The sequence below is a fragment of the Plecotus auritus genome (genome assembly GCF_963455305.1).
Source record: "Plecotus auritus genome assembly, chromosome: 5".
Taxonomy (NCBI): domain Eukaryota; kingdom Metazoa; phylum Chordata; class Mammalia; order Chiroptera; family Vespertilionidae; genus Plecotus; species Plecotus auritus.
This window is the reverse complement of record NC_137776.1, coordinates 95269080-95288748: the sequence shown is the minus strand read 5'-3', so window position 1 is coordinate 95288748 and position 19669 is coordinate 95269080. Positions and strand designations below refer to the sequence as shown.

At 41.7% G+C, this 19669-nt stretch overlaps 1 protein-coding gene across 1 annotated transcript in view; it reads left to right on the top strand.

The window, feature by feature from the left end:
- CNTNAP5 (contactin associated protein family member 5) overlaps nucleotides 1-19669 on the top strand; it is an 886665-nt gene that overhangs the window by 367562 nt on the left and 499434 nt on the right. The window contains exon 4 of the mRNA XM_080671382.1: nucleotides 2791-2938. Within this exon, the coding sequence (XP_080527508.1) occupies nucleotides 2791-2938 (148 nt within the window). The remainder of the gene's footprint in view (nucleotides 1-2790; nucleotides 2939-19669) is intronic.

The window sequence follows — 19669 nt, the reverse complement described above, 5'->3', positions numbered from 1 at the left end:
TGCGGGCAGGGGGGAGGGACCAAGAGGCTCAGTTTGCCATGGTTCCCCTTCCGCCATGCTGTGATCAGAGCCTGTGGGCTGGGGCAGAGGGACCAAGAGGTGGCCAATGCACCTCAATGCAACTGGTCAAGCAGTCATTCTGGTCATCTGGTCATTATGCTTATGGCCCCTGGCCTTTTATTATATAGGAAGTTATTTTTGTTGGATATAGAATCATACGATGACAGATTCCTACTTTTAACAATTGTCAGTCTTCATTGTTTCTCAGCTATCATTTATATTGTTGATAAATTACTGCAGCCACTCAGCTGGCTTTGGGTATATGGTAGCTTTAAAGAATCCAACAGAGCCTTGGAATTCACAGGAGAGTAAGGAGATCTTTTGTTTTGTTTTGTTTTTCATCTCCACCTACAGCTTCCTGCGTTGCTATGTGGTGCTTGTCTTTGATCTTGTCAGAAGATGAACTTGGTGAGAGTTTAGTCTCAGCTTCCTCTAGACTCTATCTGCCACTGCCTTTAATGTTTCGGAGCTGATTGTAGGCTGCTAGCTTCAGGAGGGCCCAGGGACCATACATTATACACTTTGAGATCTCAAAAGTTTGGGTCTGCTTGGACATGGAACTATGAAACTGCAAATGATAAGACCCTGGGTTAGTGGGACTTTTTGAAACTGTGAAATTTGTGATTAAAAGACTGAAAGACAGAGGACTGAGTTGCTTGTGCAATGTCACATAATCATCCAGGATATTGCCCACTTTGATGTGAATTCAGGATCCTCTCATTGGAACAAACCATACATGAGCTAAGGGATCTTATAAAGGACTCCAAGCTCACAAAATAAGTCTTTTGTCTGGAAATATGCAACCAAGACTTCAATATCAGTTTAAAATCCACTCAGTCTACAAATTGTATAGAACCCAGAGAGGGCACCCCATCACCCTCAGTGTGAGATCCCATTGAAGGTTCAGTTGATAAAAGATGCTCCTGACCCAGGGATTCCGCATGGCCGGGAACCGACGATAGCACATGTGACTGAGGGAGTCCAGAGGAATGGAAGTCTCTCCTGTTAGATTGTAGCAAAATGTGAAATGCCTTGACTCTATCCAAAACAATGCAAAACCACAGAACCATCATGCCTCCTCCGCAAAAAATAATAATAATAATAATAATAATAATAAGCCTGTGTATATCAAACAAGTATGAGTGCAAGTGAATTTTTAAAAGAACTATACAAGGAAGAGTGCTTCCTAAGTGAGCAAGGGATTGAGGGGATGTTATACCTGTGTTGTTTGCTAAAGTTAGGAGCAAGACCTATGGAAGGACCAGCCTGCTAAATCAAGATATTATTTTTTTGATAAAGAGAAATTGGGAAAAACTGAGAAATATGTGGAGTGTGAGATTTGAATCTTGAGGAATTTCTTTTCACCAACTCATTCTCTTACACAAGGGTTTTGTTGTAGATACAGCTGAAAAATATGAAGTGGCTTTTTCATAAGTCATTTTGTAATGTTAATGATTATATCAATTGTTTAATGTCAGAGTTATTAGCCAGTATGTATTTTGTGTGCAGCACAAATGTCAGATTATTCAAGGTATTCTAGATCCATAAGTGTTTAAAGATACACCAGCCACTCAGCTGGCTTTGGGTATATGGTACCAGGTTGAGTTTTAGATCTTTGAAAATGAATTTCACTAAATAGATAAAGCATTTCCTTGGTGTTCACTTTGGTCATTTGAGAAATCAATGGACCTTCTACTTACTGATGGCCTGAGGGCACTAGCCAGCAGGCTTTAGCTATGAATGCTTGAGTCAGGAAAGAAGGCAGATGATGACTGATAAGAAAGCAAGCAAACAGTGTGCTAGCTGGCACGTACAATTGGAATGATGGGTTCTGTGGGTGGATAGTGGTGATGGATGGTTGAACAACAATGCGAATGTACTAAATGCCACTGAAGTGTAGACTTTAAAATGGTAAAATTTACGTTATGTATATTTTACCCTAATGAGAAAAGAAAAATTTCAACTCCAGAAATCATTTATTCAAATGAAAGCTGGGAGATATAATTTTAGCTCCCAGGTTTTGTGTTCCTTTGCTTAAATTTCACAAGAAACTGGGGAAAGGAATTACATAAAAATTGAATCCTCCTGTTACCCCTCTAATAACAGTCACCCTAGAATCTTTGAAGCGTCTGGGGCTGTAGAAAACCCACAGGTTTAGGGATAGGAAAACATTGGCATTGAGTCTCAGGCCAACTATTAGCCAAATGGATAAATTGAAGACTTTCCCCCCCCTCTTTTTCTTTCTAGGCATCAGTGTTTTGTTTTGTTTTTATCTGCAAAATGGTAATAATGGAAAGTGCTTAGCATAGTGACTGGCCTCAATTATTAGTAACAATTACTTCAAAAATGCCTCTCCTTCAAGAGGGCACTGCCAGTTGTTTCCCATCCCACAGTTATATGAACATTAGGGATATCAAAACTTCATCGTATTACCCACTCTCTAACGCTTTTAGTGTCACATCTTATGACTTGCTAGGATTGACTTACTGATAAAACCAGTAGGGGTGGAATTAAAGAATAATGTACAGTGTTTCCAAAAACATATAACACCATATAATGCAGAATTTTCAGCCAAGTCTGATTTTATTTGAAATACCAGAAGAATTGAGAATTTCCTTTGACCGGCTTGGTGGAGTAACATATGTGGGTCTGCACTGATTTCCCTTGAGCTCTGGCATGTGAAGGAGACGCCACGAGTGGCAGATCTCACTGGGCCTCTTCTCTCTGCAGACCTTTGCCGGAAACACGAATGCAGATGGCGTGGTGCACCACAGGTTGCTGCACCCCGTGAGAGCCCGCTTTGTGCGCTTTGTGCCCCTGGAATGGAACCCAAGTGGGAAGATTGGCATGCGGGTTGAGGTCTACGGATGCTCCTATAGTAAGTACCCACGTGGACCATCAGCACTGGTGTCTTTGTCTTTGGGAGGGCACTGTCCACACAGTGCCAGTTTATCTACATGGAGAACGGCAATCTCAATTGTTTTAAATATTTTATGGGCTTTAATAACCTATAAACATTTGAAAATGTCAAATTCAACCCAGGGAAGAGAAAACAAAACAAAAAAAAAACAAAAAAACTTCTTCTATTTAGAAATGAAGGAGCTTTGTTCGAGGTGACAGATAATGATAACAACAACAACAAAAAAGTTCAAAATTAAGGGCGTTTGAGTTGCCATTTTTCCTTGCAATAAAATAATAATGTAAGCTCAGTTCTTTCCTAGCAGGGGGTGAGTATGATAAAGTTATCCCCTTTCTCAGAGCCAGGAGGAGAGAAAGAAAACCTCTCCTGTTCACTTCTCTAGAAGAGAAGGAACATTTCCACCCAGGACACCCTGGGATGCTCTGTTCTGGAATTATGCTGGCCATTATTTTCTCTGGGAGTTGTTTGTACTGAACTTAAAATCAGAGCCTATCTTGTATATAGAGAAGGTTGTAAATGTGGGTAGGACAGATGACCACTCTAAAAGAAGGTCAAAATTATACAAAAAAGTTTTCCATCCCTATAATTCTCCTCCTTCAGGTTTTATATTTAAATCTAAAATGTGTAAAAATAGATAGTTTTCCTGCCTTAGCAGTGACATATATGCTATGACCCTAATAAATAAACACATGTTCTCACTACCACTTTAGGATAAATTAGTTCAATAGATTCCTGGTTTGGGTGACAAGCGAACCTAATGGGTTGCATGTGTATACTCTTTCCCACTGTATGATCAGTGAGCGCCTGCAGAATCCTCTGGAGAGCTTCTTAAAAATGCACTTTCTTAGCCCTGTCCTGTTCAAATTGGACTACGACTTCTGGGGGTAGGGTTCAGAAAACTGAGTGTTCACAAGCTCCCCAGAGACACTACAGACATAGAGTGTTACTAAACATAAAGCCCTGCACAAAGGAAATCCACTTCCAAATGACTGTCTTTATCCTGAGCAAGCCCTTTCAGGAAGAATGTGTTTACAACAGATGGGTCAACAAACCACTATGTCAAGGCGATGCTGCCATCCACTGCAGCACAAAGCACAGGATATCCATTTACACAGGATGCCCTCCCCAGCATCCTGGGCATCCAGATTCTCTCATTGCTCTTTTCTCTGTTTTAAAAAATCAATGAATTAATTTTATTTAATTGTATTTAGCATATGATATTATATTAGTTATCTTAGTTTCAGGTGTACAAGATAGTGATTTGAACATAGTGATTTGATATTTTTACAACTTATATTGTGATCACCACACTAATTCTAGTATTCATCTGTTGCCAGATATACCTAGCACAATATTATTATCCTGTATAATAAAAGTCTAATATGCCAAGTGCCCGATTATCCAGTCGTCTGTTCAACCAATCAAAGGTAAAATGCTAATGATATGCTAAGGCCACTCAACTGCTTGCTATGACATGCACTGACCACCAGGGGACAGAAACTCTTACTGATAGGTTAGCTTGATGCTGGGGTCTGGCCCATCAGAACTGAGCAAGACAGGCTTAAAATGCCCTGGAGCCCTCCCTCATCTCTCCCCAACCTCGATCATGCACTGGTGGGGTCCCTCGGCCTGGCCTGCACCCTCTCACAATCAGGGACCCCTCAGGGGATGTAGGAGAGCCGGTTTTGGCCCAATCCCACTCAACGCAGGAGCCTCCCTCTGGTGGTCAGTGTGCTCCCACAGCGGGAGTGCCACTCAGCCAGAAGCCGGGCTCACAGCTAGCGAGCACAGCAGCAGTGGCAGGAGCCTCTCCCTTCCTCCTTGGCAGCGCTAAAGATTTCTGACTGCCAGCTTAGGCCTGCTGCCATCAGCCAGACATCCCCTGAAGGCTCTTGGACTGTGATAGGGTGCAGGCCTGGCTGAGGGACTGCCCCCCCTCCGAGTGCATGAATTTCATGCACCGGGCCTCCAGTTGTCTATATTCCTCATCACCTTTTCACTCAAAGCACCATCCCTTTTGTCACGATCCCTTTGATCCTCATTTCTATGAGTCTGATTTTATCTTGTTTTATTTGTTTATATTCCATATATGAATGAGACTTTATGGAATGTGTCTTTCTCTGTCTGACATATTTCACTTAGCATAATACCCTCTAGGTCCATCCATGTTCCCACAAATGACTAGATCTTATTCTTTTTTTTAATTGCTACATAATATTCCATTGTAATTGTAAGGCCTGAAACCATAAAACTTCAAGAAGAACACAAAGATAGTAAACTATTTGACATCCATTGAATAATTTCTTTTTGTATATGTTCCCTTGAGCAAAGAAAACTAAAGCAAAAATAAACAAATGGTACTTCATCAAACTAAATCACTCAGCACAGCTAAGAAAACAAAACAAAAAGACAATCTACTGAATGGAAGAATACATTTGCAAATTATATATCAGATAAGGTTTTGATATCCAAAATATATAAGGAATGCATACAACTCAATAACAAAAGATAAATAAACAGCCCAGCTGGCATGGCTCAGTGGTTGAGTGTGGACCTATGAATCTAGACATCACTATTCGATTCACAGTCAGGGCACATGCCCTGGTTTGTGGGCTTGATCCCCAGTGAGGGACATACAAGAGGCAACCCATCAATGATTCTTTCATTATCAATGTTTCTATCTCTCTCTCCCTCTCCCTTCCTTTCTGAAATCAATAAAAAATATATTTAAAAAATACCAATAAACAACCCAATAACACATGGGCAAAGGACATGAAAAGACATTGTTCCAAAGAATACAAACAGATGTCCAACAGCCATATGAAAAGATGTTCAACATCAATAATCATTAGGTTAATGAAAATTAAAACCACAATGCGATACCACCTCACACCTGTCAGAATGGCTATCATCAGCAAATCTACAAAAAAAAATGTTGGCTAGGATGTGGAGATAAAAGGAACTCTTATGCACTGTTGATGGGACTGCAAATTAGTGCAGATGCTATGGAAAACAGTATGGCGATTCCTCAAAAATCTGAAAAGAATAGATCTACCCGATAAGACCAGCAATTCTACTTCTGAGTATTTATCTAAAGAAAATTAAAACACGAATCCAAGAAGATATATGCACCCCTATGTTCTTTACAGCATTATTTGCAATAGCCAAGCTATCCTAGGTGTCCATTGTAGGATGAATGGATAAATGGATAAAGAAGATGTGGTATATATGTTGTTACATCTTCTCTTGATGACAGTTGTTACTATTAGAGGGTTAATTTTTAAGTACAACATGAACCTTTTATGCTGAACTAAGAGGATTACTTATCACTTCAACTATCTATTTTGGTTTAATAATCCCATTATGTGTTAACATGTCCTCATATTTTTGTGTTCTCTCAGTCCAGTCAGTTGTCCTTGTTTTTTTATGGTGGTGCTGTTGCTACAAGAAAGACTCATAACATCAAGGTAATAAAGGACTGCAGGTTTGAAGGAGACCTTTGAGAAACATGCTTAACTACCTCTGGGATGGATCCCTTTGTTAACATGATGGCCGCAAGGGATCCTCTCTTAAGTAAAGTGCCTACAGTGATAAGCAAATGGTTCTACAATATGTGAAGGTTCATAGATCTGCTAAAACTCAATTCTCGACCAAGCTAAGTGCTTTTGTCTTTGAAGTGGCTCAATACTATGTGGACCCCTCTCCAGGTATGCTCCATGTCTGGTAAGTACATCTAAGGCAGTGGTCGGCAAACTCATTAGTCAACAGAGCCAAATATCAACAGTACAATGATTGAAATTTCTTTTGAGAGCCAAATTTTTTAAACTTTAACTTCTTCTAACACCACTTCTTCAAAATAGACTCGCACAGGCCGTGGTATTTTGTGGAAGAGCCACACTCAGGGGCCAAAGAGCCACATGTGGCTCGTGAGCTGCAGTTTGCTGACCACAGATCTAAGGGAATAAACTACCTCCAGGTAAATATCCTAGTGATGGGCAGTTAAGCACCTTCAAGGGCTGTTAGACACAGAATATCATCTGTGATGATCCTCCAGCTGGTGCTCCATAGTCTTTGATCACTAGTCCTGTGCGTTGATGCTTTTTCCTTCAGAAAAAAAGAAAACATCTCACAGTTTCTACCCAAAATCAACATTTCATCATGTCCTCTGAATCAGAAACCCCCCTTCAACCTCATCCATCCCCCTTTTTACTGGGTTATTCCTAGAAACATAAAATTTTGCTGTCTAAGCTATCAACCAAAACAAGAACAACAAAGCCCGTGACCCTATTTATCAGCTTACTCTCCTCGTCCTCTCCCCTCTTCTTCACAGAATAGCTTCTCTCCAAACCCTGTCTTTATTAGGATTCCATCTGCTCACCTCCCTTCATACTGCAAGTGATTTCAGTGGGACTTTAGACATGCGGTGATCAGTTTAATGTGTCAATTTAGCAAAGCAATAGTCCCCCATTATTCAACCAAACACAAATCTACATGTTACCTAGGTGTGGGTAATGTCTGTAATCACAATCATTTGACCTTAATTAAAGGAGATTAGGCTCCATATTCTGGTGGGGCTGATTCAGTCACTGGGAATTCTCACTCTACTCACCCTCAGTTGTATTGGTTCAATGAGCTATTTCTTCTTTCTAAAAACCTGCTTCCCCTTCTCTCTGACTTGTTACTTCTACTCAGTCAGAGGCTGTCTCAGGACTTCCACTTTCCATTTACCACACCCCAAACCTAGCTGAATTACAGCATTTCCAACATTTACACACCATCAGTGTGCTGATCACCCCCACCCGTGCGGCTCCTGGCCTGACTCTGGAATTATACCCGCAGTATTCTTCATATGTCCTCCTGAAAGTCTCATCTACAGTTAATGTGGCAGAAACAATTCTTGATTACCATTCTCTCAAGATCCAGCTCATTCACACCTCCCTCATCTCAATAACGGGCTCCACCCACCAACGAAAAACCCGGAAGCAGCCTTGATTGCTATTTTCCCAAACTTTTACTCCTGTGCAATTTATCTACAGTTCACAGTGGCTCTACCAGTCCTTTCATCCAAGTCATACCCTAAATCAGGGGTGGGCAAACTTTTTGACTCGAGGGCCACAATGGGTTCTTAAACTGGACCGGAGGGCCGGAACAAAAGCATGGATGGAGTGTTTGTGTGAACTAATATAAATTCAAAGTAAAGGAGCAGCCCTGACCAGTTTGGCTCAGTGGCTAGAGCATTGGCCTGTGGACTGAAGGGTCCCAGGTTTGATTCCAGTCAAGGGCATGTACCTTGGTTGCGGGCACATCCCTGGTGGCGGGTGTGCAGGAGGCAGCTGATCGATGTTTCTCTCTCATCGATGTTTCTAACTCTCTATCCCTCTCCCTTCCTCTCTGTAAAAAATCAATAAAATATATTTTTTAAAAAAAAGTAAAGGAGCAGAAGGGAGAGCAAGAGAACCGGATAGAACAGCCAGATCCGGCCCGCGGGCCGTAGTTTGCCCAAGGCTGCCCTAAATCCATGCACATCTCCTGCCTTCCTGAGTAGAAGCCTCTGTCAGTACCACCTGGAGTTCTTAAACAGACCCCTACCAGGAGTCCTGCTTCAGGACACACTCCACCCAAACCCACTGTTTCCTGCAATAGCCAAAGTGATTTTTATAAATAAGAAAAAAATCCCGTCATTCCCCTACTGGCTTCATTTAAAAATGAAAATCCTTACAAGCAAATAAAATTCCACACTGAGCGTCTTTAAGTTTCTTCTACTCCTCCCCATCCATACAGACTCTCCTGTTATTTCTTAAACATGCCAGGCTTTTTCTACCTCCGCCACATGTTTAACTCTTTTGGTCTATGTGCTCCTCAATTATAATGTCACCTCTTCAGAGAAGTCCAGTCTTATTATTGTCCCTCTAAAGTCACCTACTTCCCCTGCACTCAGCATTAATCCATAGTTATATGTTGTGCTTTTATTTTATTCCTGGTGCCGCCTACAAATCAAAATAATGTTTGTTTGGGCTCACTTGTTTGCCCTCTTCAGTCCTGTGCCAGAATGTACATGCCCTGGGAGCAGGCACAGATAGGAATTTGATAAATATTTGTGAAATGGCTGGGCACACACATCAGTTCAGTCTCGTTATCCCAGCAAGGACAGCTGGGTTAAGAGCAAGTACTTGCTGTGAATACACCCATTCTAAAGAACTATTTTTTCCTATGTTTTTACAAATATTTTTCTCAAAATTACATTTAAATATGTTGCTAAAGACTGGTAGAAATCTTATAGTTCTAGAATGTCTTAAGTCTTAAACTTTTACCATTTTGGAAATTGCTGCATACTCCTTCATTTATTCACTTCAACATGTATTTAGTACTTAAGATGTGCCAAGCATGACATAAAGCTTTAGAGATACAAATAATAAATAAAACCTTTTCTCTGTACTTTCATAAGTCCAGTATTTTTCCTTTAAAGCATTGTTATGATTGCATTAATTAATTGTGGGGTTGTTTTGCTGACAACTTTCAGCCCCAAACCAACTCTAAGCCTCCGTAAGGCTATGCCTGTCGGGCAGCCCCAGGCTGAGCTGAGTAGACAGCATCTCTTCAGTTAAGTGTTGCTGAATGATTGACATTGCTGACATTCCAAGATGGGCTAACAGGTGTGTAAATAAAACCTGCAGTAAGGGATTGTATGTGCCTGATAGCAATCTGCAAAGGAAGCAAAGGGGGAAAGCAAGCAGGTGTCCCTGCTGGAGTCAGGGTCAGGACATCTGGCCTTGCCTCCTGAGTCTCAGAAGTCCAGTAGCCACATCCCCCAGCAAGGAGCCCAGGCAGCAGGAGGGGTGAGCAGGAGGGGGCGGGGAGCTGCAAGGTTGGTTATGCTTAGTGTGCAGGAGACAGGCGATGAGGAAGTGGGAAGTGAAGACAGGTGCCTCTCTGCACCTGCGTTTCCCATACCGTCTGCACCTTCTTTCCTATAGGTTAAAATAGAATCCATCTGGCCTGCAGGAGCATAGGCATTTATTGTAGGAGATGGTCCTTCCCTGCAGATAATGTGGACCTTTTCAGTTCAAACAGCCTCCTTCTCATTGGAGCACTCAGAGCAGACTGGGATGTGAGGACTTCACTGGCTTTCAGTTGCCCACCAACAATAGGATTTGGCCCCAAATGAAGGCTTCTCTTTTGTTTCTCCTTCTTTTTCTCTCCCTAAACATGGCTTAACCATTCTGTGCTGTAGGTTGCTTTTGCAAGCACTGTCTCTAGACCCAGCATGTCCTCCTTCCCACGGGCTCAGCATGCACAGCACTCACAAGTTTGTCCCTCCTGTCCCCTCCCCCAGTTCTTCAGGAGCTGCTCAGATGGCCTTCCTGCTGCAGGACTGCTGAGGGGAGCACCAGCTCATCCCCTTGGGGATCCTCACAGCCCTGGGCAGAGCCCACACCCCTCATAGACCTGGACTCCCCACTTTTACCTGCCACACCCCCATAGTCACCTTCCTCCAAGTGCATAGACTATGAGATTCTCTCCAGATTCCTAATTGCTGTCACTGTTTTCTGAAATATCCTTATTCTCCTTCATCAGGATGCCTCCTGATGGCCATTCACTGCCCAGATCTAATATCACCAACTTGTAAAGCTCCCAGACCTTGTCACCCTACCCCCTTTAGTTTTTTTTTTTTAATTTTTTATTGCTTAAGTTATTACATAGCTTGAATCCCACATCTTGCCTGGTTAGATTAAAGTTAGCTGGCTTTCCTTCCTGCTCCCAGGCCTGTTAGGGAAGCAGGGACCCCTCCTTCCTCTTTGCTCCCTGGGACCTAATTCACTGTCTGAAAGCTGCCATAGGTTCCACCGAGATTTAATGTATTTATTTTTTTTTACCCAGAGGCTAGTCAGCCTTACTCATTTTTGGGACCTTTTATTGTATTTTTCAAATGTACAGCACTGTTTCTATCTTGTATGTATACATATATTTTATAGGTAATAAAATTATGAGCTTATTAGAATTTTCCTTATACATGGGTTTCTCTAATCCCTCATACTTTTTCTTCTTGAATAATTGAAATTATACATAATTGTAATTTCTAAATTGAAGGTTCTTAGATCCTCCATAAACCTATTCTGGTATACTCTGTATTTAAACCTTTAGAAGTAAAGTATGTCCCATTTTTCCTAAGTATTTATGTTTTTAAACCCTTTCTCTTTGAGTGCCTTTGTTTTCTTTCATAAATGCCAGGATGACTGTCCTATTTCTTGCAGTTCCCGCTGCCTTCATGCTGCCAGAGCCATCTTTTTGCCCTGGTCACAATGAAATTGGGAGCAGCAGATTCTTTTGTGAGTATTCAGATATAAGCAATTGGACAAATGGTCTGCTCTTAAAAAAGATGACTCTTCCAGCAAACACTCTTGACTTCTTTGAGCCCCTGTCTCCTCATCACCAAATGGCAGTGGTGATTATGTCAAAGACTGATATGCCATTTTTTAGTTGTGATGAATAAAGCATAGAGCAGAGTGTCTAACAAGTAGCCTGTGCTTAGTGAGAGCTAGTACCAATGTAAGTGCATGTCTGTAGAAGACACCCCTGTGTTTCCACTACATGCTGCCTTTGGAGCAACATTAACCATATCCTCTACCAGGCAAGAGCCCTGTCTCAGGTTCAGCTCTCTGTCTGTGGCTATTTTAACTTATGCTTTATAGGTTCCAGGATCTCAAATATCTGTCACCTCCAGGTTCTCTCTCTATGCCCAAGAGTAGAATCAAATGTGGCCTCCTACTACATTCTACAGAGATAAAATGTCTCTTGTTATGATTATTGCTGCTAAATAATTCCATGGAGTAAGTAACTCCATAGTAAACCAAGAAAAAATTTAACCTCCTTAAAGATAATTTTTATGAACCAGTAATAAGCTTTTCTGGCTGTATATCAAGTTCATTTTGGCTATGAGATATATTCCATGTACAGATATCTGACAGCTAAAATTGCTACATTACATTTCCATAAGAATTATTGCATATCTCCTTCAGTATCATTTCTCTCCAGTGTTACCTCTGCCTACTGGGGTATATGGTTTTTAAGTTTTGCATTTGTGTTTTCTTTCTCTGGTCAATTGATCAGTCTTTGCCAAACATGTTCATGCTGGTGAACCATGGAAATGAAGGACATGGTTGTGCTATATCACCAAGTTGGTGACATAAAGATGAACACTTAATGGTGTCAATATAGAATTGTGTGAAATATTTTATCTCTTGTGGAGAAGACAAAAGAAAAACAGATGAGGAAAATCATCCTGAGTTGTGATTAATTGCAACTCTTTTCTTGGAGACAGAGCCAGTATCTTTCCTCTTGATGGCAACTTTCCCATCATTAAACGAGCAACCAACCACCAGTAGAAATGCCACCACCATCATCATCAATATATCTTCCCCTACTATCATTTTGTCTGTACTCTATGATACAACACACTCCCAAACTCATAATAGTCTTTAAGTTAGGGATTACTACTTGAATCTACTATAGAAGAGGAAACTAACATTATAAGGGTGAAGTGACTTTTACATAAATGAAGTAATTTGCATCCTGAGGCAAATATTTCTTCTGAGCTCCAAAAATATATTTTCATTTGCCTCATTGATATCCCAGGTTGGTTATGTCATAAATACCTTCAATTTGGCATGTCCTTTAGGGAACCCTTAATCAACTTGTACCCTCCAACTGCACTCAGTAACTTCTTCTTGTGGTATTTATTTAATTTTATTGCTTAATAACATTTATGTTAGAGTTCTATAATTGTTCTTAATCTGAATTTAATAGGTCAGACATTTCCTACGTCTTTTTTCCTTTTTATTTAAATTATTGGGGTGACACTAATTAACAAAATTATAGAGGTTTCAGGTGCACAATTCTATGTCACATCATCTGTACACTGTATTGTGTGTTCATCACCCCAAGTCAAGTCTCTGCTCATCACCATTTATCCCCCTTTATGCTCTTCTACCTCTAACCACCCACCTCCCCCTGGCAATCACTACACTGTTGTCCATGTCCATGCATTTTTTCCTTTTTAAAAATGTTTTTCTCAATTCCTCCACCCTCCCACTCCACCCCAGTCAGCTGTCAGTCTCTTCTCTCTATCTATGAGTCTGTCTCTATTTTGATTGTTCATTCATTTTGTTCATTAGAATCCACATATAAGTGAAATTATGTGATACTTGTCTTTCTCTGACTGGCTTATTTCACTTAGCATAAACACTACCAGTTGCCTAAACTTGACATGAGAATCTGTCTTGAAATTTTTTCTTTCCCTTACTTCACACAGTAAATCAATTACCAAGTACTGTTACTGTTACTTCCATGAAGCATCAAAAACACACGTCCATTGTTTTCATCTTCACAGTTACCAGCCTAGTTCAGATACATCTTCTATCACCTGAATGTTGCACCTCAGCAATCACTTTCACTCTTTTCTTTTAGTCTGTTGTCTCTGCTGCAGCCAGCAGTGTCATCATTAAATCCAGAGCTGAGCCACTTCCTGCTGAAAACATTTCAATTGCTGAAAACCTTTCAATGGCTTTGCCTTTCAATAGCTCTGCCTGCCCTTAGGAGGAAAATTAAAGTCCTGTGCATGAAGAACAGGCCCTGTAGGATATATATGGGGGTGGGGGATGGAGAGGCAGAGAAAGAGAGAGAGAGAGAGAGAGAGAGAGAGAGATATTAGATGGATGTATCGATAGACAGACAGATACACTATACACAGATAGTGATTTATAGTGTATTTCATTGTGAACTACCTGTCTCACTCTCTAGTTTTTGAGCTCCATAAGGGCAAAGACCACACCAACCAAGATTCCCAGTTCTCAGCTCAGTAAATGTCCTGTTTTCATTAATAGCAATGAAATTTATTGAATGTACAAGTTTCCCAAAATGGCATGCCCTGTAGCTTTCTGAGGCAGGACTTGAACCCAGTTCTGTGTTGTTCCAATAGTCTTGGGCCTTCCACTATGTGTCTGAAAGTATATGGGGGCATTTTATTAGAGGGAAAACATTATATTCAACCTTCAACAATAATAATGCCCATATTATTGTTTTAGTCACAAGACTAAGGTGAGCAGGCTACAGTTCCTGAGCATATGTAGCTAGTGTGTCCAGGGATGAAGTTGAGCTGTTGACTAGGCCAGGACTCCTGGGCTAGCACATCTCTACTTTGCTATTCCACACCTGTGCTCTCCAACCTAACTCTGCATGAGATCACCTGCAATACGGATATCTTTAATATCTACTCTGGCCATACTCTAACTAAATCATAATCACTGTGTAAGGGTCCCAGCTTAAGTATTTTCTGTTGTTGTTCCTAAGTGACTGTTACATGGAGCCAGAATTTAAAACTATTTTCTCAAAGTGCTCATCTGATTCTGAAAGTCCATTCTTAGTCTAAATTGTGATTTTTATGTTTATGATAGCTAATCTTAAGAATTTTCAGGGAGCCCTGACCGGTTTGGCTCAGTGGCTAGAGCGTCGGCCTGGGGACTGAAGGGTCCCAGGTTTGATTCTAGTCAAGGGCATGTACCTTGGTTGCGGGCACATCCCCAGTTGGGGGTGTGCAGGAGGCAGCTGATCAATGTCTCTCTCTCATCGATGTTTCTAACTCTCTATCCCTCTCCCTTCCTCTCTGTGAAAAATCAATAAAATATATTTTAAAAAAAAGAATTTTCAGGGAAACATTAACACACTTTTAAAGGCCATGTACAGTGATATTAAACACATGGGATATACAATCAAACCACAGAGATGCAAACCTATTGTATCACCTAATAGTTGTGTAGTCTTCGACAATCTTGGATCCACTGTAGACGTATTGTTTTTTGTTTTTTCTATACAAAAACAGGTAATAATAGTGCTCATTTCATACATGCAAATTGCTTGAAATAATTATTAGCATGTGATGATAAGTATTCAAAAGTAGTAGGTATGATTATAATTATCTTAATTTGATATTCAAGGTGGTCACCTAACTTCTTCCTGTTTTTATTTTCTTCCTTCTTCAGGACCCTATGCCCCCCGTACCTCAAAGCAAGTAGGTAAACTTCATTACATACAGGTGCAAGGGTTTCTGACACCTTCACAAGCCCATCTGGAGGCTTAGGTTATCTGGGCGCCTGTCTGGAGTTTCTGTTTGAATTCTTTAAATGATGAAAAGCTAATTAATTTTAAAGCATTATAAATTCTGATAAGATTTAATGATCTGTCAGGCTTCCCAAATTCTTCATTAAAAAAAATACAGACATCAGGTTATACCTCAGATGGCCTCCTTTAAAAAACAAACAGAAACAGACAAACAAACAAACAAACAAAGAGAAAATGCAACAACAAAAAACACCTTTCTCCTATTTGGTTAATTATTGCCAAATCGCGGCATCCAAAATTCATCAATCTCTGAGCTGAAGTCCTATTCTTCCCCAGAGAAATCTCTGCCATCCCAGTCTCAGTTGCCCTCGTTGTGGTTGCTCTCATCCTCTGTGGCCACTTCTCATGCATGGTGGAGGCCATGAAGTTGTAGGCTTCATCTTTGGCTTGCTAAGGCCCTTTGGTCACATTACAGGGAACCTCAAAAGGCCAAGTTTGCAAAGACTGGAGAGAGGGAAGCAGGATGACAGCCATCAGACCTGGACTTAGAGACACCAATGTAGCTTTGAATTCTATTCAGGATATCATAGCATTTTATAACTGGAAAACAACCAAGGCCATTCATTGTCATTGCTTCATTTTATTGACAATGAAATTGAGGCCTAGAGATATCTTCAAATTGAGTTAGTCTAAGAAGAAATCTGCCTACTCGTCTTTCTCTTACCTCATATAGAAATATCTGAAATATATTTTCTAATGGGAGACACATATACATATGTATGTGCAATAAAACACATTAAGTAAAAAACAGGTTTGGTTGATTGAGGATCTGAACATATTTTCCACAATCAACATCTCTCAGTAACCCCTTTCTGCTAGACTTTGGAGATACAGCACTGAATAAGAGGAGCCCTGCTCTTCAGGAACTGAAAGGCTGTAGTAGTGTGGAAAGCAGATATAAATTCTTTTAGTGGAGGTGGAGGGAACCTGTCCTATGTGAGGCTTGCACAGGAGTGAGATCCACAGCTAGCAATTTTTCATGATGGACTAATGTTTGTGATTTTTCTGACTGTTATATGGTGTTGCTGCCCATGAACCTATGCTAATGATGGCAATTTTAACAGAAATCTTAAAAGGAAAAATGACCAAATGAAACCCTGGTTTTCCACACAGTGTCAAGGCCTTGCCTCTTGCAGTTTGTTTTATGTTCATTCTGTTGAAATGGTCACCTGGGTAATTTATGGTTACTCCTCCCACTGGCCTCTTGTACAAAGTTCAGAAGACTGTGGCCAGGTAGAATTATTAACAAAGAATGTTCAATTCCCCCAAATATAAAACCGTGGCAAGTTTTTTTGTTTTTTTTTTCCCCAAAAAAAATAAATAACTAGTCTTGGGAGAGGAAATTGCAGTTCTCTTCTCCAATTTTGACACAGCTCTTTAAGTGTCTCTCCTTGTGCCAACACCCTTTCAGGGAGCAATTGTATGTTGTGGCTGAAGACCATGGATGGTCCTCTGAAGTAGGAAGCAGCTCACCACTGTTTTATGCAATTTTTCACAGCGGCTGGCTGGTCAGTGTCAGCCTTTGTCTTGAAGATTCTTTCTGTGAACTGGTGAATAGATTGCGAAACCTTATCCCCTTCATGAAAGCTTTTGTTAGCCTGCCTGCACCCTAGTGGGGGTGACCTGCCATGTTTCATGCTGCACTTTCCATTTGGGGTGATCAGCTTGCTTCTTGTAGTCTGAGCCCTTGCTGTTGTCCCAGTTTAATTATCTAGGGCTCTCTGCTTAGTTAATGTTATTGTGTCTGAGTCCCTGAATGGAGTGACCTGCATCCCAATCATCTTTGTATCTCACAACACAGCGCAGTGACCAAAAAGTGTACAGAATATGCCAATATGTGTCAGTGAACTTAGGAATAAACAAAGCATTTCTACTGCTTTGGAAGTTCCATAAATGAATGAATTATTTTGGCATAATCTTTGTGATTAGCGAACAGCCCAGTTGAACTACAAATTTGAAGTGTACTCAGAGATGCCTACAAATCTGAGGTGTGTGCAGGCAGGTCTCACTCTAAGAGCTAAAATAATACTACGCTGAAGTTAGGATTGGAATTTGGAGTTTTGTCTTTTTAATACTATGACTGTTTTTCTGTGTTGTCTCCTTGACACCTGTTCTGTTTTTGCCTGCTGTCATGCAGAGCAATGTGAGAAATTCTATAAGGAAATCTATTCTTAGGAGTTGGCACAGTTAGCTTTAGGAATTTACCTAGTTGTCATATTTATCTGAGGTTATCATGAGCCTCTGATGAGGCCTGGAAAAGTCACAGAATTGGTGGAGGATCTGTGCAAATTTGAATTGATGGTGGGAAGCTGTGTGGTTTGTGGATTGCTAGCCAAAGACCTGGAGTATTCAGAGCAAATGTGTGGTCTGAGTAATCATCATGTTTCTTGTATGGTTTTTAGGAGAGTAGCTTCCACTGTGATTGTATTGAAAACTACGCTGACTTTGAATAGCTGAAGGGTCTGAGTGAGAGGAATTGTCTCCAGGGAATCGAATTTCTCCTGTCCACACCGAGCTGGGCTTTCCAGACCTTGAGGACACCGATCCAGCCAGTGGCCTGCACAGTGTCCTGCTCAGTTCACCTGGGATTCGAAGTGGGAATCTTTTATTCAGTGGAGCTCTTTTTCCACTGGTTTGCTGACAAGCTACTAACATCCATCAAATGTGACAGGATATGCCCCCAGAACTCTGTCCCTCTCAGAAAACAAACTATGACAGCTGGGTTAGCAATTTTGGGCACAGTGGAAGTCAGTCAGCATGGGTGTTTCTCAGCACTCTGGGATGCAGGGGGCATTTCTCAGTACTCCTGGATGGAGGCAGGGGGGATGTCTCAGTACTTCTGGATGGATGAGGGGTGTGTCTCAGTACTCCTGGGTAGATGAGGGGTTGTATCTCAGTACTCCTGGGTGGATGTAGGGGGGTTTCTCAGTACTCCTGGGTGGATGAGGGGAGCGTGTCTCAGTACTCCCGGGTGGATGAGGGGGCATGTCTCAGTACTCCTGCGTGGATGCAGGGGCATTTCTCAGTACTCCCGGGTGGATGAGGGGGGTTTCTCTGTACTCCTGGGTGGATGAGGGGGCATGTCTCAGTACTCCTGGGTGTATGAGGGGGGTGTGTCTCAGTATTCCTGGATGGATGCAGGGGGCATGTCTCAGTACTCCCGGGTGGATGAGGGGGGTTTCTCTGTACTCCTGGGTGGATGCAGGGGGGTTTCTCAGTACTCCTGGGTGGATGCAGGGGGGTTTCTCAGTACTCCTGGGTGGATGCAGGGGCATTTCTCAGTACTCCTGGGTGGATGAGGGGGCATGTCTCAGTACTCTTGGGTGGATGCAGGGGGTTTCTCAGTACTCCTGGGTGGATGAGGGGGCATGTCTCAGTACTCTTGGGTGGATGCAGGGGGTTTCTCTGTACTCCTGGGTGGATGAGGGGGCATGTCTCAGTACTCTAGGATGCATTTTCATGGGTGCCTCATTTATTACTACCTGAAGGGAGAGGTTTGTGAGCTGTGGGAACTGCCTTTCTCCTGAGGACTTCTTGGTGCACAGCTGGCCTGTCTTTCATGCTTTAGAAAAGTCTGCCAATGTATGGCCATCTCAACAAGCTACAAATGGAATTGAATTGAGTTTACAATAATGAGATTCTAACAATCAATGTTTTAAAAGGGGGAGAAATTGTCTACTCCTGGAAGTAAATGTCTTAGAGCTGGGTCCTAGTGTTGGAGAGTGGGAATTTTTGAGCACTACTGAGGCCGTGGACTATGCCCCAGATAGAGTTGTCAGTGCTGACACCAGGCCAGGCCTTGAGATATGGTTTCATGGCCCCTTCCCAGCACATAGGCCTTCTTTCATAGAACACTGTCAGCTTTCTGAAGAACAGGATGACCCTGTGAATAACATGGTCGTCAATGGCACGATCCTTACATTGCTTGGGAAAAATTGTTTTGTCTTGGGCTACTTGTTCTGCAAAAACAGGATGTGGTTAATGTGCTTAAAAGTGGTCCCACACAAAGGGTCGGGGCTACTCTCTGGACTCCCTGCGTGGAGAAAAGCAGAGCAGTCGCTGGCTGGCCACCTGGCCAGCCCGCCGGCTAATAAAGGCTCCCTAAATTTTAATTTGGTCTGGCTCCAGTGGTCGTTCACTCGCATTCGCTCCACAACACTGGGTGTCATTGCTGATGAGTTAAGGAGCTCTGATGTGTGGTCAGCTTGCACCAATGGCAGGAAGAGGAAAAACACAGCAAAATACCCCAAGGGTCATATTAGGGCTTACACCTTGTCAAGGGGCAAAGAAACTGGAACTGGGTAAATCCACTGAGAAGGGCGCGCTGAGTAGCCAGGAGAGGAATGGGAGCTGATCAAACAAGTGACACAGATAAACTTGCTAGAAACCAGAGAGTCTTTCTAAAAACCAAGCCTGACCCTGTGCTTTCCCTACTTCACATACTTTGATAATTATGTCTCTATTGACCTCAAGGTCACATTGAAATTCTCATTATTTTATTTTTAAATGCTCTCC